This window comes from Triturus cristatus, chromosome 11 (genome assembly GCF_964204655.1).
Source record: "Triturus cristatus chromosome 11, aTriCri1.1, whole genome shotgun sequence".
Lineage (NCBI taxonomy): Eukaryota > Metazoa > Chordata > Amphibia > Caudata > Salamandridae > Triturus > Triturus cristatus.
In genome coordinates, this window is record NC_140594.1 from 562,985,654 (window position 1) to 563,013,383 (window position 27,730).

A 27,730-nucleotide genomic window follows, 5' to 3' on the forward strand; every position below is an offset into this window, starting at 1 on the left:
TGAGCGGTTGTTATGCTTAAGACCACCGTGGCCATAGAACCATATCTGGAAGGGTCTTTGTCTTCACATGAGAAATTTTTACTGACCAGATTTAGGCTTAATCAATTTCATCACCTGCTTATTCGACCTAAATGTGATATTTTTAATAAACTTGCAGCGCCCTGCGGCTGCGACGGAAAGTCTCCGCAGGATTTGCTGCATTTTATCTTTTTATGTAAATTTTATGAATTTCCTCGCAAATTATATTTAGTGACTCTTTTAAAAAAACTTGGTTTTAAACAAATCAGACCGGCTCTTTTGTACTTGCAGCTTTTGCACAGTGACAGTATTCTCCAAATCAAGGAATTTTTAAAACTATGTATTAGATTGAGAAACTGCCTGGACCAGTGATACCATGTACCTCGTTCTGTGTCCATATTTTGATTGAACTTTTATTTTGCATTGAAATGTTTGTCTGCTTTATGTGATAATGACTTGTACATTGTTTATGTGTGTCTTTTATGGTTAGCAATAACCGAAATAAAGATTTTTGAATTGAATTGAGTGAGCGGTTGGATAAACAGTGCAGCAAACTGATAGCCTGGGTGAGGATGTTGGTGTCAATATCTAAGTGCCCGCAGAGTAGGATGAATTTGTGAAAAAGGAAATAATTTTCAGAGAAGATGTCTAGTTCCTTAAAAGTGAGACTGACCCGACTAGAGTGTGGTATCGGAGACTTTATTGAAACAGGCTGCAATGGTCTCGGCATTGGTAAAGTTAGAGCTATTGCCATTGCTCATGACAATGCCGTTTCTTGAAATGTTTTAAAAACATAAACATAAACAAAAATAATGTCATGAGCAATGCCAATAGCTCTAACTTTACCAATGCCGAGACCATTGCATTGTAAATGCTTGTTAATCATGTTTATCACTTGCAACATTCCTTGGCAATGAGAAACCAGACGTGATTTTTGATCTATGTAATTTTTTGCATTATGCTAATTGACTATATTTTGGTGCCGATAATGGGTGCTCTCTTGTCTCTGGGATGGCCCAGGTGCCTCCCCTATTTTCTGTATCTTTGTGGAAAATCAGCAATAACTTTATCCTAGGCGCTGTCATATATTCTTTTCCCTGGAACCAAAACTCACTTTCTCTCTTCCAGCTTGAATCAGTGCCTAATAATCCCCTAAAGTGAAAGCCCTTCTTAGTCAGAAGTATAGATTACAATATGTTCATATTTTCCATGCACTTCAATTATTTCTTCTGGCCCCAGTACACTGTGTTAACATTAAAGGTATTTGCTTTTACAAAGTGCATATTGCTTGCAGTCTAAGGTCCATATTTCATTATCTCTCTTGGCTCAACAAATGAAATAACAATCCTGAACGTAGTGTCAACTTTGATTAGTTTTCTCTAAATTTTTCAACAATTATGTGCAGAATGCAATCTAGGTGTAGGTCTGTTTAAAATTCACTGGAAATTATTGTTTTACCTATTTTAGGCATATTTCCCCTGTGAGTATACTTGTTCACTTTTTCCTGTTCCTATGCAGGTAACATTAAGTTTTCTCGGTCTGTGACTAAAACATATAGGTTATGACAGTGACATTTCTCAACTATGTTTTCTGCTTGCCCAACCATGTTTTATTTACTATATGATAAATCAACATTATGAACAATGCTGTTCATTTTTACACAGTGCTTAATTTGAGCTGGTGTTTGTCGGTGAGGGCCACTGGTACTTACTTTTGGGTACCAGCAATTATTTTTCCTCATAAGACATTGATCGAGAGCAAGAGAGGGAAACACACAAAGCAGAAATATAGAGGAAGAGAAAGAGAGGAAAACATCACAAAGGGAGAAAGCAGGAACCTGAAAAAGCGAGAAGATAAAGGAGAAGGGAGTGTCTGGTAGTGGGTTAAAGAGGCATGAGGTGGATTGAAAACACATCCTTGGTATTCGCCCCCACCAACGTTTAATTGCATCGGCCACCGGCTTCTGAGCAGACCTTGGTTCCTGATAAGTAGTACTCTGATGAGGGTATATGTAAAAACATTTCTGTTCTTGATTAAATTAGTGTTCCATTTTGAATGAATTATTTTGATTAAAAGATTTCCTTTACAATTATGAAGTAGTAGTCTTTGCAGTGTCGGCCCATCAATTGGATTTCTGAGGATAAAATAAATAATATAAATCACCTCCAGTTTGAATTACTATTCGGTGAACTTTGAAGAGTTGGTGTAATGTTTCATTACAACTGACCCGCCGCCGAAAATGTTGGAAACTATGCAACCATTAACCAATCTTGTGACAGTCTTCTGCTAAAAGACTCAGTCTGGCTTTTGCTGTTGATGCTGTGCAGACACACCTCACTGGATATGAGGGAAGGCATAGTCAATGCTCAGGACAAATGGCAAATGAGTTCCTCCATTCTACTGGACCTCTCAGGAGTATCCGACACCTCTGAAAATAGAATTTGTCTTGACCACTTGATTACTCATGCTGGAGCATAAAGTAGTGGTAGTACATGGTTTACATCATTCCTGTCCAACCATAATCACTAAGTCAAGATGGCTTGGATGGGGCCTATTTCTATACATGATGCCTCCCACTCACCCACTGGCACCAACTTGAGTTTTCAGAGGACACTGTTTGGGGTGGTTAGTAGAGCTTAATAACCCTCTAAATACATTTATAAATGTTTTACTTCACCTACTATACACACAATCCTTTCCTACCATACCTACTCACTACACCTAATCTACCATACCCATCCTACCACACCTACAAAACCTACCTAACTCAACTACCACATATAGCTACCTCCTTTAACTACCTTGCACACCTGTGTTCTACATCTAAGTAGAGAACCTACTATACATTTGTACCATAACTAACCTACCATACCTAACGTACCATACCTATGTGAAGGTAGTGACCCAATTAGGGCCACCCGGGTCCCTCGCTACCACCTCTCAGCCTTCCTCACAAATGAAGAGTTGGTCAGACAATAGAGAATACAAACCAAAGATATTTATTGAAAATACACTTGAGTGGAGTCCGGTCTGACCAGCCTCCTTAGATTGCTGCAGTGGGACTGACTTCTACCAACAGGACAACGTATCATGTACATTTTCAGGATCACTAAAGACACGCCCAGACTGGAAATTTCCAGTTGGTAGCCAGTGAACAATGGAGGTACAGAACAATGAGTTGCAATCCCAGGACCAGGTACATGTTATTTCAGCTTCAAGGTTACTTTGCCTGCACCCGCTGCTCTAAGGGTGGAAGCAGGCCTATCTAGTGAGAAAGGAATGCGATGGCAAAAACAGTCTATTTATTAGCACAGCAAAGCTCAACCTTGGAGAAATACAAATAGGAGGAAAAAAAAGAAAATACAGCAGCTGCCTTTGCTGAGGCAGACAAATGAGTGATACGGAAATTAGTTTCGGTCATGGCTCAAAATGGCGGCTCAACTTAAAATGGTGCAGCAAATGCTAACTTTACATAGAGCAATACACTAGCAGAATGAATGCATAACATTTACATTTCAACAGACCCTCCTTTTAGCATAACCTAACCATCTTAAGGTGAGAAATAGAGAGTGCAGAATAGCGTGTATATAAGAAATAAACTTCAAAGTGCAGAGTACACAATTTATTCAGTATCAAACGAAGAGGAGTCTTCAAATATACCCTCGTCTATCTGCATAAAGCTATCTATCTCTTTCTGAGTCATAATCACAGAATTTGTATCATGGATGGGCGCCTTCTGCTTTGGGGTGAGGAGTGTGATACAATAAGAGCAACAGGCTGGGAGACATTGTATACAGTGGCAACAAGTGAGGAACATACAGCAACTACCGCTAGGAATGCAAGGATATTCCAACCCTAGGACGCGAATATGCCCCAGAACCACCCAGAGAGTGTCCAGGTACCATTCTCTTGGTGTATGTCAGATGAAAGCCCATGCAACTTCTGTATGGCAGCATAACATTGGGGGCGTGGTCTGTGATGTATACACAACAGCTACTGTCAATGACGCGACAGGCCCCTACCCGGTCAGCAAGGATGAAGTCTAACACCATCCAGTTTTGTAAAGTGACAAGCCTCGTGGCCTGGAGCTCAGCAGTGATGTTTGTCAATATACCAGCCATTGAGGTAATGACCCCTTCAACAACCCTTGTGAACCGACGAATATTAAGACTGTTCGACATGGGGCCCCAAAAGGGTACGATACCCTTCATGGCATCTATAAACTGTTGCAAAGTGGTATCTGTCTGATCTATATCTTCTGTGTTGATAACTCTTCTAACTCGGGACAGGTAGGCAGTCCTACACTGCAATTGATGCTCCTTATGGTAATTGGACGGTTCTATATATACTGGGGGAAGAAGAAAAGAGAGGTAACATGTGCCTGACCCCCCCAGGAAGCCAAACATAAGCGTGGGATCCACAAACAAAATACACATTATATGGTGGGAGCAAAGGCGTGCTACTAATCGTACTCAGCATATATTTGTAATTGCAATTACTCTCTCCCACTTTCACATTCCCTATTCCCTGAACACAAAACCCAGCTGTTTTGTTGACTACTGACGCTGACATCGCTTTGTCCTTAGCAATATTGCGGGTTTGGAAAGATCAGAAATACTCAGTGGCATTGAATCCTTGGAAATCTAACATTTCATTTCAAAGCCATGTTTCGTTCTTTACCTTCTCATATATATTCATACAAGCTGTTGGAGACAATGTACCAGGGGCCCCTTGTTCTCCTAGTCTCATAGGAGTATACCCTTGATGGAAACGTATATATTCTACCACAGTGCAGGAGTCAGCAGATGTCATATTTATTGCAGAGAATTGAAAATGATAATGCACCATAGTAAACAGTTCAAACCACCCTTCGCAACTTCCTAAATAGGATAGTGGCATCAATAATAAAATATCACTCATATGTGTAATTTAGGAGAGCAATCCACAGATCCAGCAATTAGTAGCATTGGACGTATCATGGGCCTGATGCAACATTTGCAAAAATACATTTTCTGCACAAGTTTTCCGATGTTCCCCTTTGTGAGGAACCAAAGTGACAAACGTGTTCAAGGCAAACAGGTGTTGTCCCAATCAAAGAACGTGCAGGATACCTTTCCTCCAAAAAACAAGATATCCCTAACACAAAAATCAATGCTACTGCAATTATGAATGCGAAAGCTATTTAACTTTTTGTGGACCAATCCTGCTCTGGACGTGGGGATGCAAATGGCTGTTCTTCCTCAGTAATGGGCCAACCAAGCGGATACATTGTGGAACCAGAGAAAAAGGGATGCAATATGACTAATAGCAAAAGACAAGAGTTCCCAGTGTTCGTTAGAGCCACACTGGCAGACTCCTATTGTTCATCAACGTTGGCCCTTTTGAGCACCGGTGGTGGAGCTGTTCGATAGCTCTTGAAGAAATCCCACGTCATCCAGGATACCGTACCTCCCTCCGGGGAAGCACGTTCAATCGATCCTGTCCAATGTCCGAACAATGCACCAATTTCACCCCTCCCTAATCTACTGTTGGAACCATAGACAAGGTACACCCTGACTTGCGCAGTCCATCCCTACTAATCTGACTTCTCCATTGGTTCACTATTCCTCCGTCAAGGGCGCAAATTGTACCTAGCTACTCCAGGCACAGAGTGGTCAGTCAAGAGGAGCTCAGACACAGAGGGTCCAATAGAAGGGGGCTCTTGAAATGCCTTAATCTCCGGGGGCACTGCTGCAGTTAGTGCCTCATCATTCTCAGCCTCTGTTTGGGTCCACGTAAGCCTGGTTCCCACTCTGAGTCCCCAATCCCGATGTTGGCCCACTGATTGTAGGGCAAGGGAAGAGGCACTCTGCTGCAATGCTGGCAGTGCATCCAGTTCTTTCAGCTGGTGACCTTGATGGCAGTGTAAACCTCATCTCCAGACTCTTCTTTCTCTAGAAATTACGGACTACCACATAATCCCCAGGCCGAATGTCATGGCCTGGCCCCTTGAGTACTGGTGGAAGGCATTCCTGGATCTGTTGTTGAATAGAACTCAGACTTTTAGTTAACTCATACAAATAGTCCACCAATAGAGGCTATTCAATTTCTGAGAACCGATGAGGTCGCGGGATGCTCCAAACATTTGCAGGGCACCAGTGGCATAGGAAGCGGGGTGCGGTGGGTGTGGGCCGCCCCGGGTGTCATCACTGAGGGGGGTGACAAAATCTCACTGAGGGAGGTGACAAAATGGCAAAAATATCTGTAACTATCTTTTTTTCCCTTATTTTAATAATTTCAATGTGGGCAAGGGGGTGACAAGAAATGTTCTGCACCGGGGACCACCTGAACTTGCTACGCCACCGTCCCAAACATAACTTCGTAGGGTGACAGTTCTGTTCTAGAATGGGCTGTCGTTCGTGTGGACAAAAGGGCTAATAGTAACGCATCTGGCCACTGCAAACCTGTGCTCTCCTGAATCTTTGCTAATTTCAATATGAGAGTACCGTTGTACTTCTCAACCAAACCCGCAGACTGGGGGTGATTTGCAACATGAAACTTTTGTCTGATATGCAGTCCCTCACAGACTAACTGGATAACTTTCGCATTGTATTTGAAGTGACTTCTGTTATCACTCCAAATCAAATGGGCCAAGCCGAAACAAGGAAAGAACTCTTTCGGGAGTACTTTTGCAGTCACTATGGCTGTATTTTCTTTGCTGGGGTAAGCCTCAACCCATTTACTGAATGCACAGACAACCACTAACACATACTTCAAATTGTTGACCATTTCTATATAATCAAGCTGGAGGACCTCAAAAGGGAAGGTGGGAGATGCAAAATTCCCTGGTGGGGTAGGGGTACCCTTTCCTGGATTGTGCATCATGCACACCATACATACAATATTTAACCAAATGAGCAGCTGTCTTCGGGATGTTATCAATTTGCCATACAGGGTCTAATAACTTGCAAATACATTTAGCACTAATATGAGCTGGCCTGTGCGCCATGGTGACTACGGGAAGGACATATGCATCTGGTAGCATTCAACTCTGTTTCCCTGAATTATCAGTCCAACACCCATCCTCATCCAAACGTGCTGTGTTTTCCTGCCATTTCGCTAATTCCTTAATAGTTGCCTCACTTTGTATCTCCTTGACATTTTCCAGCGTATCCTCACATGGTAGCCTCGGGCACCCACCTAGCAGGACCTGCTACAAACATCCTTTTTTTTATCTTTGTTCGGGCTGTCTCCTTAGCTTTCTTGTCTGCAAAGGCGTTCCCCTTACCTACATCATCAGTAATTTTCTTGTGTGCGCTACACTTCACTATCGCTAATTTCTTGGGGAGTGTCAAAGCCAACAAAAGCCTATGTATTAGAGGGCCATGCTAAATTTACATCCCATGTGAAGTGAGAAACCCTCTCTCTGCCCAGAGTCGTCCAAAATTATGGGTGACTCCGAAGGCGTACTGACTGTCAGTATAGATATTGACAGCCAGTCCCTCACTCAACTCACAGGCTCGAATAAGGGCAATGAGCTCTGCAAGAGTCATCAACATATAGTTCCCCTTGGGGGTCAGATAAGGGAACATCAGTAAGGTCTACCCGTCCTTTCGTCTCTTCCTCTGTCCGGAAGATACAATCATGTATGTCAATTTCCTCACTTTCAGAAGGGAGGGGTAGCAACGTGGCTGGGTTCAGAGTGGCACATCTTTTGATCGTGACATGTGGTGAAAAGAGAGTTAGATCATAACCGGTCAGACGTGCACTGGTGAGGTGCTGTGTTTTGGTCTTATTCAAAAGGGTATCCACAGCATGGGGCACCATGACTGTGAGGTCAGTATCAAGTACAAGCCCAGCCGATTGCCTTATTGAGAAGTCCACATCTGCAACCACTTTTAGACAGCTCGGGAGTGCTCTTGCGACAGGGTCAAGAAGCACAGAAAAATAAGCATATGGCCGTTGCTTACCTCTAAAGGCCTGTGTTAAAACAGAAAGCGCACACCCAGCCGTCTTCTGTACGTACAGCACGAACGGCTTCACGTAGTCACGCGTACCAAGCACAGGTGCAGAGCAAAGCACAACCTTTAATTGCTCAAAAGACTGCTGACATTCAGGCGTCCAAGGCAAGGGTTCATTAACATCTTTAGTGGTTAAGGCAAGCAAAGGGTTTGTTAGTAATAGTTATAGATCAAGTGCCGACAATAGGAAGTAATGCCAATAAAAGTGCGCACATCCTTTTGAGTTTGAGGGATAGGCATTTTAACAATGGTACTGATGCGCTCAGGAGTCAATCTCCTACCCTCCTTCGACCGTAGGTGACCTAAATAGGTGACCTCCTGTCGACAATATTGAACTTTGGAAAGGGACACTTTATGTCTGTGGTGTGCCAAATGCAGCAACAATTTAATCGTACTGTCTTTGCAACCCTTTTCAGTGTCAGATACGATGAGAAGGTCATCTACATATTGAAGCAATACATTACCTGGGGGGAGCGTGAGGGAGTCCAATTGGGCTTTCAAAGCTTGGCTATATATATACTAGGGCTCTCGGTATAGCCCTGAGGAGAGCGACAGAATCTAAAATTTCTGCCAGCTAGTAAAAAACTGAACAAGTACCTGCTTTCTGGATCAATCGGGATACTAAAGAATGCATTTTTTAGATCAATGACAGAGAAGGATTTAGCAGTAGAAGGAATCATCGTCAAAAGGGCAGTAATGTCAGGGACCACCGGGAACTGAAGAACTACTACTTTATTAATTTCATGCAGGTCAATCACAAAACGATTGTGAGCAGTTGGCCTGGCATATGCTGGTCACTAGTTATAGTGGCCACCTTGCACCAGTCAAATTCGACTCTTATGGTAGATAGGTTTAAGACAACCTTTTAAAGAAAGCTATCCTAGTGGTAGCTGTGGAGAGCAGCCTTCAGGCTAAATCTTAGAGGAATGTAAAGCAGCTTGTTTTAGCTTATAATTTCTTGAATTATCAAATGAAAGGACACCACACAGGTATATATATCAAATATATATGTATTTATTTCTAGACACACTCTACTAATCTCTTTATGAGATTAGAAGCCAGGAACACATTCAAATATCAACGTTTCACAATAAGTTAAGCACAAATATGGCTGGTGCCCTAGGGGTGTACCAGACCATATACTAAAAAAGAGGTTTAGGAAAGTCGACTTGCAGAATGACAAGGCCTAGGGCCTGTAGAATCGCTGGGTCTTCACTACTGCAGTGAAAGCAGGTAAGTAACAGACCCACGGGAGACGCATGCAGTGTGTGAACACAGCCGCGGGTTCCCTATTGATTATAATGGAGCAAGTCGCGGTTTGATTTTTAAAGTTTTAGGGTGCTTCGAGGAAGTCTACAAGCAAGTCACTTAAAAGGTAAGTAATTCGAGGGCCAACACACACTAGGGCACCAGAGTGCACAAGTTACCTCACCCAGGGAAGCCGGGTGCATAGGTGTCTTTTGGTGTCGGGTCGCGTCGCTGTTTTCTATGGAGACCAAAGAAGACTTGCTGCTTGCGGCGACTGAAGAAGTGTCCGGTGGAGTCCAAGGCTGGATTCAAGATGCAGACGACCTGAAAATTGAAGGGACAGTGTTCACAGTCACTTGCCAGTGACTCAGGGCCAGGAAGATGGATGCCCACGGATGTCGGGTGATTTCAGGTGATCAAGGGTGTTTTGACTCTTCGCTCACGAGGTCCAGGAAAGATCGATGATGACCAGCAGCTGGATTCGGAGTGTCCCATGATGTCTGCAGCTTACTGCGGTCTTGGCAACCGGATTGAAGCCAACAAGCCTTGGCAACAGCAAGTCTTGTGTAGAGTGAAGAAAGCCAATGGTGCAGACCAGCAAGGTCTGAGGGACTCACCCAGTGAAGGTGAGTGAGGGCAGGCCTGGAGCAACCAGGAGAGCCCTTTGAGTTGATAAGAAAGTCTTCAGGGGACCCACAAGCCAACGGCAAGGGATCGGAAAGACGCCTCTTGAGGAAATGCTTGACAGGAGCTCACTGTCACTCGGAACGGGGTAGGCCTCTGATTTTCGCTGCAAAACATACTGTAGGCTTGGAACACAAGTGGTCCAAAGCACAAGTTTGTAGAATATCGTAAAGGGGTTGCACTTGACAATAGTGCACGGTTCCCAGGTATTGCGGTTCCTCGTCACTCGTGGGGTCCACTCGCCTCAGCTCTGCTGGGGACTCACAATGGCCCTCGAGAAGTCAGGAAATCCACTTCCAGGGCTGCAGGGTCTCCGGCAGGAGTGGGAAAGATTGCGACCGTTGATTAGAGTTTCTGGTGACTGCCAAGCAGGGGAGTCACTTCTTGACTCCAAGGGAGATTCTTCTGTCTTCCAAAGGTAGTGGAACGTCGAAGGGCCAGGATTCTTCTTTGTAGAGCGTCGTCCAGGGTTATCTACTTTGCAATGGCAAGGTTTGCTATCTTATACTGAAGATAGGGGAGGGACTAGCTCTAGGACCACTCCTCTGGGAGGGTCAGGGGAGGGGGTGGTTACACCCACTTCCCTTTGTCCAGTTTTGCACCAGAGCAGGGACAGGTAGCCACTGAACCGGTTTGAGCTGGCATATGCACAGAGGAGCCTACTGCTCCCCCAGTGCAGGACCTCAAAGCACTCTAGAAGTGCACCCACCCAGCCCCAATACACTAAATCCTGTCTGGAAGGTAGTGACACCTCCCTGTGACAGGATGCCTATTGTTGGGCCTCCTCCACTGCGAGTTTCAGTCAGCAGCAGGAAGGCAGCCCAGTATCTGGGCTGGTGGCATCCATTTTGTGATGCCAGGGCTCTTTCAGATTTCTACCGTGTTGCCACAGTAGGTACATGTCGTCCCCTCTAGAAGGCTGGGATCATATTCCCACACCAGTTACTGGTGTGGGGGTATGATTCCAGTTTGTTTGACACCAAACACGACATGTTTTGATGCAGTCATTCCAAAGTTAGCATTAACCGGGAGGTTATAATGCACTTAAGAGTATATTGTTTAACCACATCCACAAACAGCCACAAGGAATAGACCCTGTCAGCTGCAGAAGGGCCCTGCTCAGGCAGAGGCACCCCCTCACATTGTAAACCAAGCACCCTGCCCTCAGGATTGATAGGGCCTGCCATAGGGGTGGCTGATAGGTTTATTTGTGTGTGTATGGTGAGATATAGGAACCTATACCTCAGTGAGGAGTGCTAACACTACCTCACCCAGGCTGCAGTAGCAGGCCTGTGGTGTCAGATTTAGTCTGCTTCCCAGGGGTGGCATAATACATGCTTCAGCCCCGGGTAGGCCTGTGAAGTACCTATGCCCTTGGTGCCTAGGGTACCATGTACTAGGGGCTCATAAGGTACCACAGTATCCAATCACTAGTGCATCTAGTATGCACTCAAAGTTTTTAGAGAGAACAGAGAGACTGGGGCCCTGATTAGCAGGGACCCAGCCTGACTATAGCCAGAAACCAGTGTATACATCAGAAAAAAAGTGGGGGCAACATAAGTGCAGATCCTACTCTCCTACAACGATAAACATCAGGATGATCATAAGAGGAGCCTGAAGGTGCCCTCTTAAGAATAGGGCTTTTACACACATTCGCAGTCGTTTCTTCGACAGCCCCTGACTGAATACAGTATGGTATATTTTGCAACAAGTCTTGCTCCCCTGCCTGCCGTAGCTTGTACTGAGGAACACTAGGCAAAACGGCATTGTCTTTAACTTTGATAGAAACTGGGGGTATTTGCAATAGTCCTACGTCCGTGTCACCCGTTGCCCACAATGTGGGCAGCACATCCTTAAATTCAGCAGGAAGGATGGCATCTTTGGGCAGACACTGCTTAGTCCTGACTACGTTCATGTAAACACCTTCTGGGTAACAATAAATGGCGGCATGCAACTTCTTCAATAAATCTAGGCCCATCAAATTTTCTCCACAATTAGAGGTCAACAAAAATGGTGAATCCACAGTAAAGGGACCTATAGTCAGTGTAAGAGGTTTAGAAACGGGGCTTACAACCGGTACACCAGAAAATCCTACTGAAATATTATTATGGCCTGACAGATCTGCCCCGAGGACCATTGAACAGGAAATAGAGCTATTCATAGCACTTGTATCAACCAAAAATTCCTAAGATGAGCCCTGCAAATCTGCAGTAACGTAAGGACCACGCTGATCTACAGGTATGTGAACTGGTCCCTCACCCTGTCCCTGACTGTCCTAGCTGTGAGACATCCCTATCACCTCATCCATGTCATAGTCATCGTGATAATACTGCCTACCCCTAGTGTCGTCTATGTAGTTACTACATGATGCCTCCCACTCACCCACTTGCACCAACTTGAGTTTTCATGGGACACTGTTTGGGGTTGTTAGTAGCTCTTAAGAACCCCCTAAATACATTAATAAATATTTTACTTCACCTACTATACACAAAATCCTTTCCTACCATACTTCACACACCATACCTACTGTACCATAGTCATCCCACCACACCTACAAAACCTACCTAACTCAAGTACCACATATAACTACCTCCCTTAACTACCTTGCACACCTGTGTTCCACATCTAAGTAGCAAACCTACTATACATATCTACCATAACTAGCCTACCATACCTAACTTACCATACCTATGCACCATATTTAACCTATCATAGACAAACTATCATAATTACTATACTACCACACCTACCTACCATACATATCTACCATACCTAACCTATCACACATATCATACTCACTTACCTTCCATAACTAACCCCGTGATCTAACCTATCTACTTCCCTTAAATACATAGCATACTTACCAAACCTATCCATCTTACCTGTCTCTGAAATCTTACCTATCAAACCTTCCATACATACAGACATTATCAACCAAATCGGTCTACTGAACTTAGCATATCATATCTAACCTACTTTACCTAACAGCCATACCATTCTTACTTATCTATTATACCTACATGCCATGCATTACTAACTTATCATACCAAACTCTTATACCTACCTACCGTAGATACTAAACCTATCTGTAAATCTGCAGACCATACCTAACCAACCAAGCATACCATACCTAAAATACCTAACATATCATGCTTTCCTACCATACCTACTAAAGATACCTTCCATACCTACCTGCCTTATGTGCTACACCTTCCTACCATAACTAACTTTCTTTACCTATCTACCACTCCTAGCTACCATACTTACCTATATACCTTCCTCAAAATACCTACCTACCTTACCTTCCTACCTACCTGCCATACCAAACATATTGTACTCACCATACCTACCTACAATACCTCCTAAAGCTACCTACATCATCAGAACCCGAGCACTCAACATCATAAACAGCACAAACATGTGTTATTCAGTGCCAAAATAACCTTCTGGGTGAACATACGCTTTACAAATACACATGTTATGTTATTTCCTACACAGATGACACTCAGCTCATCCTCTCACTCTCAGAAGAACCTACCACCACCAGGACCAACTTCCACAACTGCATGGCGAGCGTCGCCGAATGGATGAAGGACAACTGCCTGAAGCTCAACACGGACAAGACCAAAGTGCTGATCTTTGGAAACAACACGTCCCTGTGGAACGACACCTGGTGGCCCACTGAACTCAGACACACACCCACACCAAAAGACCACGCCAACAACTTTGGCATCACCCTGGACAGCAAATTCACCATGAAACGCCAGATTAACGAAGTAGCCTAGACTTATTTCCACACCCTCCGCATACTCCGTAATGTCTTCAGATGGCTCCCTGTCAACACCAAAAAAAACATCACCCAGGGCCTGGTCACCAGCCAATTTCGACTACGGGAACGCGCTCTACACAGGAATCACCAACCAACTCCTGAAGAGACTCTAGACTATACAGAACGCAGCAGCCAGACTCATTCTCAACCTCCCCAAACAGACCCACATCACTCCCCACCTCAGGAACCTCCACTTGCTCCCCATCCAGAAAAGATGCCAATTCAAGATGCTGATACATGCCTACAAGGCCCTCCATGACCTAGGACCAGCATGCATCAACCAACACCTGAACTACCACCAACACACCAGATGCCTGCATTCTGCCTCCCTCGCCCACACTCCCCGCAACCATCAAAGCCACAGCGGAGGACACTCCATCTCCTACCTTGCCACCAAAGCCTAAAACAACATTCCACTCAACCTCCCAACAGCATCTTCTCCCACAGAATTCAGTAAAGGATTCAAGACCTGGCACTTTGACTGCTCGTAGCAGGACCCCAGCACCAGAATATTCTCAGGAGTGATGAGCCGCGCTCTACTGATCCAGATTGATTGATTGACCTGCCAGACCTAATCTACCAAATTATCTACTTTTTCTACTATAGCTACTTACTGATAATACATAACTTACCATGCCTACCTATCATACCAACCTAACTTACCTACCAACCATGCCTACCAGACCAAGCTCCTACACCTAAACTAGCATATTTTCTTTACAATTTAGATCTGTTCTACTATATCTAACCTACTATACATACCTACCATTATTACCATACCTACTTATAACATTTCCAATCCTACTATACCTACCGTCCTCAATCTATCACTTACGTACCACACCTGCCAATCTAACCTTCCATACTTTCCTACAATACCTGCCATACGTACCTACCATAAGTAACCTACCATACCTAGCCTACCATACCAACCTAACATACTAATGGTCCATACTCATGTTCCATATCTATGATGACTTCACTTACCATACCTTCCAAATGTAACCCATCTTACCTACCTTACCTTCTCACTACCCCCAGCAAATCACATTCTGCTCGCAGCCCAGTCTTCTGAACTGTAACAAAAACATTCTCTCATTTTACAAGCTAGAAGTTACCAAGCATAACGCACTTGACAAAAGCTTCCAATTTACAATATAAACCTAATAACATACCAACCTACTCACAATAACCACTAGCTACTCAAAAACCATAACACTAAAGAATTTAAATTACAGTTCTATCAACGTCAATACTTACAAACACTGCAAGCAAATTTAAATAAACTAAAAAGTAGCTAACAATTACATAAACTCTTGTACACTACTCTCTTTCTATTTTACTAACTTTATAAAATTGTACAATCATGAGATTTGCAATGTTAAACTAAACAAGTAAATAGTTGAGTAATATCTACTTTAAAACATAGAATTTAGTTTGCTTTCTATTCCCTTTAAATATCTTAGACACCATTTTTATTAGGTTTTGCCTGTGTTTGAGAAAGCTATTGTTTTTAATATAAACTTAAAAGGGACTTACATCCTGCCTCCTCTCTTTCCTGGCTTCCCATTGGTTCCTGCCCATGCTACTTACCTTTCCTCCATTTCTATTGGCTGTTGCATATTTTCCAGCATTTACCAATGCTTGTTCCTCGTCTTCTTCTCTTATCAGTTTTCCGCCACTGAAATACTGTTAACATCCAGATTCGTGGAGCTATATCTTCATAAAGTTTTGCCTCTTACTAATGCAGCATATTTATATAACAATTTATCACCCGGAGAGATTAAGTGATTTGCATAGAATCACAGGATGTTGCGTGCACCGCCGAACCTCAAACTGGAATCCCCAGCTCTCGAGTCAGGAGCTCTGCCTGCTCTCTACTCCCGTGTAACCGGTCAGAGAGCTCTATCCTTCTCCCAGATGATGATTGATGAAAACAGCTCTTTTTTCATTACATAGGCGAAACCAATGCAGTACCAATGCTTGTTAATATTTATATTTGAATGTTTTAAGTCCATAGATGCATCTTTTACAATTCAAGTACATTGTATAACTCAATACACAAGATCAGGGCCGGTTTAGGGCAGTGCGGTGTAACCAGTGCGGCCGCATTGAGCGCTGACCTGTGGCTGGTGGGGGGTGGCACTGACCTCAGGGGGAGCGCTGTGTTTAGCAATAGCTTACAATTTAAAAACATCTGCTGCAGAGTTCCTTGTGAGTCTAGCTTTCAAGCAGCAACAAAATTGTCAAGATAAGGTTTGTAATTAATGTTCCTCCTAGAGAGAGCTAAGAGTTTGGTGTTGACTCCCCATAAAGTACTGCAGAGGGTTTTTATGCCTGCTGCAAATAACAGATCTTTATTTTATGTGAATAGCTGAGTGGATTAATAAAGCCAGCCTTTACCAGCCCTTTAAACAAATGTAATGTGTGTGAGGGAGGGACTCTGGACAGATTAGTTGTACTTTTGCCGGGTAGTAGTGAGGGAATCATGGAGGAGGTCATGGCCCGGGGAGAGGGGGGGGCACAAAAGATTGTCACACCAGCCGCCACCCGCTCTAAGGCCGGCCCTGCATGAGATGCTTCTCTTTCAAAAATGTTTTCAGCAAAACTAATATACTACATACTTTACAAATAGCAAGCCTGACCTATTGGCACTGTCAGTGCTTATTTGCAATCTGTGCTCACAGGCAAGACAAAACGTTCATGAATCTGGGTCTACCATTTTTATTGGCAAATGTTAGCGTTTGCTGGGAATTATCTTGGCTGCACATTCTGATTTAAAATGTGATTTGAAAATGAATTCCAATTTTTTACATCGAGGTACGATATACAGATCAATTGGATAGATCCCTCCAAACACGCTAAGATATTCTGTTCTTTTGTTGCAGGTGATTGAGGTAAAGTTTGAGAAGTTTGATGTGGAAAGAGATAATTACTGCAGATACGATTATGTGGCAATTTTTAATGGTGGGGAAATCAATGATGCCAAACGAATTGGGAAATTCTGTGGGGACAGTCCACCAGCGTGAGTAGTTTTCATTCATTCAAAAACGTTGACGCATTTCGGTATGTCTGTGGCGTACAATATTTCTTCTGCCTGCGAAGCACGTCACGCAGTCGTAGCACTAGCTACATTGCCACTGTTAAAAAAGATTGCTAGGGGATTTAATTATTGCCTGTTTTATCTATTTTTAATGATGGACCATTTTTTCAATTTTTTTCCATCAAACATACACAAGTGCACACAAATGCTCACTCACACGCATACCGTGTCACACACTCCTCTTTCTCCTTTGCTGTATTGCAGAATAAACTGTAGGAACCCATGCAATCCCTTGTCTGGAGCACATTTGCATTGTTATTCTTTGACTCTCATGCTTAATGCTCTATTACTTACCGTTAATCTTCATTACTCCAGATCCCGTTGTCCTCGTCCCATCATTACTAATTGGAGATAACCATCTCCAGACAGAAAAAAAGATCAGAAGAATGCTGGGACACTAACCCCGCCCCTCCCACCGGGAGTACATAAGGGGTACTTACCCAGCATGCCGCCTGAACAACCAAGCCCACAACAGGAAGGCCGGTCGTCCGGGAAGGAGGGCGAGGCGTATGAATGGGACGAGGACAACGGGACCCAGAGTAATGAAGATTACCGGTAAGTAATAGAGCATTACCCCCAGGTCCCTTATGTCCTCGTCCCATTCATTACTAATTGGACAATACCAAAGCAGAAAAGCCGGCCTTCTCAAACAAAACAGAAGCCAACCCAGGAAACCAAACCAAGGTAGCCACTGCAGGAAGCAAAAGGCAGAACCGGCGAAAACCCCAGGCAGAGCACCCAGATTTGAGCGAGCCCAACCAAGCTGGGACGCACCCAACAAAACAGCGGGAGAACAGCCAGAACACCAGTCTGACAACCCACAGAGGCCAACCAGCCCACAGCAAGAACACCCCACAGCCAACCAGAGAAGGGGAGAGCACAGACCCACAAGCCACTCGAGGCCAGAAAGAACAAAACAGCGAGGAGGCCACCCAAAGAGGAAGGCCAAGAGCCACCAGGCCAGCAAGCCAGACCCGGGCAACAGGAGCCACACCCAGGCACCGAGAACCCACGCCAGAGCAAACGACCCGGCCCCAGAGAGACCACAAGACAAACCCCCTGAACCGCACAGAAGAGCACCAGGCCCCAAGAGAAGAAAGAAAGAAAGGGGGCAGCACCAGCTGACAGCCCAACAGCACCCAACCCGGAAGGCGAGACAGAGCACACAGACGGGGAAAGAGGGAAAGCCAAGGCACCGGGGAAAGAGGAACAAACACCCGGAAGCCAACCCACCAGGCCCCAAGAGCCAGAAGGGAGGAGACCCAGCAGGGACCAGAACCCCACAGGACAAAAAACCGACCAGGAAACAAGGCACCAAGGGAACCAGAACTGCAAGGAAGCCCGCACAGCACAAATCGACAAGGGCAACCAACCAGGACAACGTGACCCGGGAAAACAAAGAAGAAAAGGGAACAAGAGGAACACATGAACCCAAGAACACAGCCCCAGCAGAACACCTCAACCACAAACCGGCGAAACCGGAGCAGGAAGCCACAGCCCGAAGAAGGCACACCCCCAAACAACAGAGAAGGAGAGTAACAGAATGGGCAAACGACCCAGAGAACCCAAGACCAGAGCAAGGGAACCCCAAGGGAGCCAACACCAGCAGCAGTCGAGCCCAACCAGAGACAGGCCAGGCAGAGACGTCCCCAAACAGCCCAAGCAGAAGGCAGAGGCAAAAAAAACAAAGGCCGGCAAAGACCGAGGGCCAACAACCCAGAAAGGCCCCAAAGGAGCGGGACAGGCCCAAACACCACAGCACGGAAACCCCAACCCACCAGGGGAGAGGTAACACAAAAAAAAAACATCCCGACCACAGAAGCAACAGAAACCAGGGCGGAAAGCACAAAGAACCAAACCCCACGGCCCAGCACGGGCCAAGGTAGGGCCCGAGCAGGGGAGAAACCCCCAGGGCAGAAAACGGCAACAGAGGACACCACAGCCGGGAAGCCAAAGCCGAGCAACCCGACCGACCAGAAGGATCCGAAGGCCCAACCCAGAACCGGGGGAAGGACAAAGAAGGGAAGGCCCAAGCAGAGCACAGGCCAGAGAGCAATCAGCCCCGACATCGGCCAAACGAAATCCCCAGAGCAGGGGAAAAACAGGAGCGGGGGACAGACCCAAACAGGCACAGCGGGAGCCAAGAGGCCACAACAGCAGGAGCACACAACACCCGCAAGGACCAGAACCCGACAGCAGAGGGACTAGCCACCCCACAGGCAGAAAAGACACCAGCAAAGCAGCGGCAGGCCACACAATGAACCCCCAACACATCCCCAGCAGGCAGCCCAGGAGTGCAGTAAGAGCGCACCCAGGCAATTCCGAGTAGGTCTAACCAAACGAAAACCAGCAGACCAGCCAAGAACCGGAGCCAACAGGGAGGAAGGCCGAAGGTAACAGGCAACCACAAGGAGTCACCGCCGAAGGCCAAGCAGAAGCAGCTGCAAGCCAGCAGACCAGGAGAGACCGAAACACGGCCCCCGGAACACCACGAGTGCAAGGAAAAGTGGAGGCACCACCCCGGCCAAAAAGAAACACCAGAAAGGGCAGGGACAAGCACCCCCGCCACAGCGAACCAAGCCAGAAAAGAACACCGCAGGCCAGAAGAGAATAGAACCCGGAAATCCAACCAGGCAACAAACAATGCCCACCCAGAAGCACCACTGACACCAGACGAGACCAGAGGAAGCAGGGAGGAAAGGTCGAAGGCAGAGGCACAGCCACCAGCCAAGAGGCCAAACACAAGACACCCCAGGGGAAGCAAGAAGCAACCCAGGCACCAGAGTAGGCGAAGCGGCCAGAACCCAACGCAGCAGCGGGGACAAGATAGGGCCAACCAGGGCCCCCCACAGCACACCAGCAAGGGGGACAGACCCAGAAAGGAGGCCAGACCAGCACCACAGTGCCCGTCAGCAGCCCGGGAAAGCAGAAAAGAGGAAACAACCCCAACCAGAAACCCAGGCGTACAACCCCAACCATGAGCGCATCCGTCCCCAGGGAGCAAAGGCCACAGGCAAAACACCGGAGGCCAGGACCAGCAACCCAGAGGCACAGGACACAGCCAAGGAACCCCAGCAACCCGCCCGAACGTAAGGGCCAGCAGACAACCAGGGGAAAAACGCAGCATAAACCAGTGCATCAAGAAGAGCCAGGCCAAATCGCTGGCAAAGCGACATGGAGCGGAACCATGAGAGCCAGGAAAGCAGCAGGATGACAGAGACAACAACCAGCACCACAGCCACACAGGCACACCCTCCAGGAGAAGCAACGGGCAGAGACCCACCGAAGCCAACAAGAGGAACTGGGGCCCAGAGCACCACCACAGAGACACAGGGAACGTCAAGGCCAGGCCAGGTCCGAGAGCAGAAGAGACCAGGGGCCCACAGACCGGCAATACCAGGGGGCCAGATGGAAAAACACCGGACACATGGGCCAAGAAAAGTCAACCCAGCCACAGCACGAAGACAGCATGCCAACAAACGGACAGCCGTCAAAAAGAACAGGGCCACAGGGGAGGAGAACCACGGCATACAGGAGGGGAGACACTCATAAACAAGCACCCCCCACCCCTGCAACGGAAAACACACACTGGAACAACCACACAAGGCAGCCCAGTGAGAGACGAGCCCGCAGTGTGAGCAAGGAACAAGCCCCATCACATAAACCAACAATCAGCCGGCCAGGGAGACAAACAACCCCGACCTAGGGCCCAGAAGACGGAATGCGACCGCCCCAACCTGCCCAGGTGCAGGAGAACAGCAGGCACACCTCCAGAGTGCCCGAAAAAACACCAGCAGGAGCAAAACTGCATGAAACCGCCCCCACACAGAACAAGAACAGGCATGGGAGGGACAGGCAAGGTCTCCATAAAGGAAACATACCACAGCAACGGAACCAGACCCGATGCCGAACTGAGGGATTCCCACAGATCAACAGAACATGAAAACAGAGACAAGTAACCGAGCCCCGGCAACGGCTCCCCGGAGCATCTAGGCCCGGGTAGAGCACAACATATGCCAAGGTACTCCTGACCCGGGAATGACAGCCGAGGACGAGCGCAGGGACACGAAGACTCAACGGAATGCGTCAAAAGGAAACCAACCACCAAAGAAGCGCTAAGAACCACAACAGCGCAGTGCAACACACCCAGCGTCAGCGGGGCACCCATACTAACCCCAATGACAGCCGAGACCTGCAGCAATACCAGCATGAAAGAAAAGCAATCTGAATCCACACCAGAATCGACATGTCAGCTCCAAATGCCGAGCCAGGCATAACAGTTCACAAGGACCCAGTCCGGAACGCAGGCGCTTCAAGCATCAGCGCAGACCGTGAAGAAGGCGGCAGCAGCACACCCCCAACCAGCTAAGTGGAAGACACACACAACCCATAGACCGCCAGAGGCCTGGGGGAGGGGGGGGGTAAAAAGACGAAACAGCATGCTGCACGAAACACTGCTGATTGTCAGATTTCACAACGGCAGGTGGCAGTACCCAAAGATATAGGGGCATATTATCAACAAACGGCGTTAAAATTATCGCTGCTTTAGCGGCAGAAAACTGCCGCTAAAGCGGCGTGAATGGGCTTGATAATATGCGCAGAGAATTCCCATAGAAGCCCATGTTCGGGTGTCAACATGGGCTTCTATGGGAATTCTCTGCGTCATATTATCAAGCCCATTATCGCCGCTTTAGCGGCAGTTTTCTGCCGCTAAAGCGGCGATAATTTTAACGCAGTGCTTGATAATATGCCCCATAGTAACCCATTTACTGACCTCGGAAGTACATGAGGTTGTAGACCCTGCCAGGGCTCAGACTCGGGAAAGGCAGAGCACAGGAGCCGTGCAACTCACAGAGCCATCTGGCGGGCCTCAGCAGGCTCATAGGCTTCCTGCCCCCACAAACTCCAAAAGGCTCCGTCAGGAGCCAGGGCAACAGGCAAATGTCGCCCGTGCAGCGCAGGCAGGTCGTAGCCCATCACATACCTGCTTCCACACTGGAACCAAGTAACGAGCATCACCACATGCCCGAGACGCATGAAACAAGGCATCCACTCACACCAGGCGCCTTGCGCCCCATAGAAAGAGCCAGGAGCAGGATATTAATCTGCGATGGAGAGAAAAACCGCTACATGGTACTCACCCGGAGTGGGGGCCGAAACACCAACAGAAACAAGGCCCCCACGCAAACATCCAGCCAGAATCCAAGGGAGCAAGCGCACCGTGACTTCCACTTGGCCAGGCCACAGGAAGACGAGCACAGCAACCCGGAAGCAACCAGGAAGCGGCGCACCAGCCGCAAAGGGCCGGTAAGCAGGATTCCAGCCAGGAACAACCCTGCCTCCCAGCAAGCCCGGCAGGCAGGGAGGCAGAGCAACAAAACCCTCCACCCCTTGCCCACAAAGCCAAGCAGCCAGGCGGGGGAGGAGAGAAGAAGTGCATGCCACCCCAGCCCAACAGGAGCAGCACCAGCATCCAAGACCATACTGTCGACAGACAGAAAAAAAGGACAGGCGGAATGCTGGGTAAGTACCCCTTATGTACTCCCGGTGGGAGGGGTGGGGTTAGTGTCCCAGCATTCTTCTGATCTTTTTTACTGTCGGGAGATGATTATCTCCAATTAGTAATGAATGGGACGAGGACATAAGGGACCTGGGGATAATGGACCCTGGGCCAACAGGACCTCTCCCTCTAAAATGCAAATTGTGTGCCTCTGGATGAATGAGGAAATTAATATATTCTCAAAACACTTAGTTATGAAAGACTATTGAGCTGTTCTCTAAAATTGCCCAAAAATGTACATGGCATCACTGAAGATATGGCAGAAATATGATAACATTATCACTATCACCCAAATAATAATTTTTACAGAAATATTTAACTGTATAAGCATGTTGGAATCTTTAAATATGTTTGTGTTTGATGTCTTTGACACACAACAGATGTTCCACTGAGTTCAAAGTTCTCTGTAGTCAGCAGCTTCCTCTGAAAGTATTGTGCAGCTTCCAAAGGGAGTTTCCTCAACCTGGCTCTTTCTGGTAGGAAGTTCTCCTAGTAGAGGCAGGTGTATATAACCATGTGGCTCAGATGCTGAAACTAGTCTCCCAACTTCTCAACCAAACATCTGAACACAGAGTCATGACATGGGCGGGACAGTCTTCCTATAGGCTTCTGGCGGGCTTGGAGGCTTTTTTTTCCAGAGTTACAAACAAGCTCTGCAATGGACAAGAATTCCAAGAAAGCGTGACACTACTGAGCAGCCCTAAATTAATCTATAAACGTGTTTCTAGCAGTCCCCACTCTTACATTTACACCCAAGTGAGATAATTCCTCTGATTAGTGGCACCAATATGTTGACAGAGGGTTTTGTGTCACAAGAGAGCTCTGAACTTAAGATGTTCAATGGCTCCAAACTACACCTACTCCCAAACTAGCCATCCCGCCATACTCAAAGAGATTTCAGGACCTCATGTCAACACTTCAAGGAGGTCCTTCAGGGGAGTGGAGCTTTTGGCAGAAACATTTTAAATTAAAAAATAGGTGTGGAGGTTTGGAAGGCATAAATGTCCTTTCATTGCACTCAGATCAACTCCCCTTTCTTGGACATTGTGTATTCCCTCTGAATATGGCCTGCACATGTTCTTCCATGAATACTGACTAATGTAGAGAACTGGAACTGCCACTGTGACTGAAATGCATTGGACATGCATTTCTGCCACATTTGTTCACAAGTTGTTCATGGGGTGGAGACAAAGTAATTTTAAGTAACGTTCCTCTTGTAGCCCATTGTCAAGAACTATTCCTTGTCACTCAAATTTTGAAGGAATACAGTCATGCTGAAGAAAAATGATTTTACCAGCATGGTTATATTTGCTTGAGAACTGACTGCTCCATTTACTCTGACAAGAGTGAGATGCGATGTAGGGTAAAGACAGACTGCCGTAGGGTGTAGTGTTTTGTCTGAATCAATATTGTGACGAGACATTTCACACTATTTACAGGCCCCTGACTTTTTCCCCTCCTTAATAACATAAACGGTTAGAGGCAGTAGCAAGCATGCTCTGTGAAATCCGATTACCCAGCTCTGACTCATCATTGTAGTCCAGTTTGTAAGAGGTTAAAAATACTGAATGGTGTAAATAATCAAACCTTTGCTCATAACTTTTCTGGGAAGTTGTAAAGTTTCCCTATGAGACTATGCCAAGCACCATTCCACAATTTAAATGGCATCCTAAAGTTACTCCCAAAATATCTGTGATAGGACCAAAAGACCAAAAGCAATCATGTCCAGATGGTCAGCACATTCATCTTGTATCATGCTTTCCAACGCTATAAACTCGTTCCTTCTATCCCTGTGAGCATTAGCTCAGCAGAATACCAAACCATTTACTCTCAGTCCCTGGACCATTGAACCACACCAGCAGTGTTTCAGCACAACAAACAATGCATCCACAAGACCTGAAATGCACTCCTGTCAGATTATTGTAAATTACTTGTTGGCACTCTTTAACTTGACCTGTTCCTGATGTGTGTGTGTGTGTGTGTGTGTGTGTGTGTGTGTGTGTGTGCGTGTGTGTGTGTGTGTGCGTATTTCACTGAACAATCCTTTCATTTACAATATTATGCAAGAGTTAAAAGTTGTTTATTTACATATTTATATTTCTCCCCCCAGAGAATAAGAGAAAGGAGTGCACAACTTTAAGAAAGGGATAGTAAGCACTAAACTTGGGGATTTTTGTATACCTTTTATGGGCTTCGGTGTTCTCTCCTGACTACTATCAAACCAGCTAGAGTAGAGCACTAATCAATCATCTATTAAATTCGTCCTTCCTCAGCCCAAACGGAGGAGGAACATTTATAATCTGCACTTTCTAGGATTTAGCTACAGCCCTGCCAGTGAAAATAGCTTGTGGGGGTTAGTCACTGGAAAAATATGCCAACTTTGAATGTTCCATTTTTAAATATCAAGCACCCTACGGTAACAATCTGTACATATGGGTAACTTATTAATATTTAAAATAGGGGTTTTCTATTTTGACAGGTTTGACAGCAGGAATTTAGGCTGTTGCAGTCAGGTTACACATGGTAGTCCTGAAGCTATGTTTTACAGGGCATCCCTGTGGTTTGCACAATAGGTGCTGCAGCCCACAGGGCATTTATCTTCCAGGCCCTAGGTACATTTTTGACAGATTATACTAGTGACTTACAGGCAGGTTCAGAGTGTCAATCAGTGATAAGACAAGTTAACCAGGTTTAAAGGAGCAGCACAGGCACTTTACTCCTGTTTTTCGGGGTTAAAGTGCACAGAATTCTAATTTCATCAAAACAGGTTCTAAAAAAGGGCGAAAAATCTAAAGATACCATACAGAAAAGGCAGATTTGCTACTTTAATGTTATATTTTTATGAGATAGATATGTTATATATTCTGATATGTTAATTGTAAAATTGTTAAAGGTTAGATGTTACAAGTTGCACATTACGCCCTTCGTATGGCACTGTATCACTACACATAAACCTCTGTGATATGAGCCGCAGGTATATGTTGCAGGGTCTGCCCTCCATTCCAGGTCCATTTCCCAACAATTTGGAGAACCAGTCTTTCATAATCACCCATTAAAAATGATAGGACTGGGTGGCCTTTCCAAACCAAATACCATTAAAAGACCTTCGGTTCCAAGAAAAGTCATTGGCACCACACCTTAAATAGTTTGAAAGATGGATACAAGCAGTCATGGCCCACTTAGGAGGGTGTTACCATTCCTCCCCTGCTCCCGCCCCCACACCCAAAGCTGCCGGAATTAAGACAAAATAAAATAATAATAACGCAAGTTATTATCATTTTATCTTCCCTTTATTTCACTGCTCAAAAGCAGTGGGGCGGCGCACCTCTGCCTTAGTGGAGGAGCCGCCACTGGTGTACACTGTCCAGAGTCACTTTGTTGACGTCTTGAAATGGCTGTCTTGTAATGTATATAGTTGCAGTGTTCATTGTATAGCGTTGGGGATGCTTAATAAATACTAGCATTTTTCTTGAATTTTCGTTTTCAAGCTTCAAAATACAAATACTCACCACAGGAAGGCATCCAATTTCTTAAAAAACAACCATGTTAACCAACATTGACGAGCTTCCTGAAAAGCTCTCCAGCCAAAGGCAGAAAAACAAGTTCCCTAGATAAACATTCAACAGCAGCTTTTCTGATATTCCAGACAGTCCAGACAGTCTATGAAAAGACATACAGTACTCCAACGATTGAGAAATGTTCCCATTTCTGTTTGCACTGGAGAAAGCTTAGTTGTGGTGCTGGGCGCGGTTGGGGTCTAGAAGAATATTCAATCTTTAAACCAACCTTTACATAAACACAAACATTCATTTATTAATTTATGTCTACAGGGCTTTCCTAGGGAAAACGCGAGCGCTCTACTAATAATATACACAGGGCAGAGCTTAAAAGCAGTGATATACTTAGACATGTTTGCAAGTTTGAGTCATACTTAGCACAAGCGTCTTTGCACAAAATGTCCGCCAAATCCCAGCGTCGATGAAATGGAGGTCCCGCCTATTCCCTTCCTGTGCAGTTTTCTCCACTTAAGAGGACACTCATCAAGCTGTGACCTATTCATCTAAATAAAACTGCTTTTGGGAGGTCCACAAATTATTGCCTTTCCTACAGATGCTGAACCTCTGAAACTGTATTGCCCTATTTAAGTCAACTCTCGAATTTATGACATATATCACAGACTTATCTGAGGAAAGCCTTAGAATTTGGCCATAAGGTAACTACTAACGGTTTGCAAAATTTCCCCAATTTGCGTTTGCATAATTAAGAGAGATTTGGGAAAATAATATGAAATTACATGTCATTATGAGAAAAAGAAAATAAACATTTGGCGTTACATTTTAGTACGAAATGCATCCGTGCTTGTTTTGGATGCAAGGACACATTTTTGCGATAAATTGCTGCAAACAGTAGCCATTCACGTTCTAGTCATTTGTGTTATTCCGGTGTGCACATGCTAAATTTCTGCCCACAACCGCACATAGCTAGCCAACATGGACATGGCATAACAGCATAATTTGGGGAATTTCGCTTAAACAAAATTACGCAAGATTATGCCAACCTAACAGACATTTCTCCAGGGCCTATTTATTACAAAAGAAAATCGACCAAGAAACAAAGGGGCATATTTACAAGGGCTTTATCTCCGCTTTTTTGGCTTTAAAGCCCAAAAAGCAGAGATAAAACTATCGCCCTATTAACAAGAGGGTGCTAACATGCATTAGTGCATGTTAGCACCCTGTTACCCGACGCCTCCCTTCGCATCTCTAATGAGATGCAAAGTGGGCGTCACTGGACAGTACAACCTTGTAAATATCGCTGCTGTGCACATCGCAATATTTACAAGCCTGCCAATGCATTTTAGCAGACGGTAGTTTTGGGCGAAAACTGCTGTTTTCTCCGAAAACTAACGTCTGCTGAAATGCAGATTTAGGCATACCTAATATGGGGGTGGATTGTGCTGATACGACCACAGGGTCATATCAGCAAGGTTTTCGCCGTTTTGCATGGAACATAGCTGGAAAACCAGCGATGTTCCCTGTAAAACGGCGATTTCCCCGCTATCGCTGGTAATTATATCGCCTTGGGGAAACGCGTTGCAAATAACGCGCTAACAGGGCGATATAATCCTGCGATAAACGGCGATAAATAGAAAAGCGCTAAGCGTGCTTTGCATTTATTTATCCCGGTCCTTGTAAATATGCCAGAAAAATTGCAAAATCGTTGAAGCTTGCTCACTTTTGAAGTATAGTTATATTTGTGCTTGTGTATCAGTGCGGCGATCATTCGTA

General features: G+C 45.6%; 1 protein-coding gene across 1 annotated transcript in view; it reads left to right on the forward strand.

The window, feature by feature from the left end:
• PCOLCE2 (procollagen C-endopeptidase enhancer 2) overlaps positions 1-27,730 on the forward strand; it is a 321,396-nt gene that overhangs the window by 182,147 nt on the left and 111,519 nt on the right. The window contains exon 5 of the mRNA XM_085633604.1: positions 16,668-16,804. Within this exon, the coding sequence (XP_085489730.1) occupies positions 16,668-16,804 (137 nt within the window). The remainder of the gene's footprint in view (positions 1-16,667; positions 16,805-27,730) is intronic.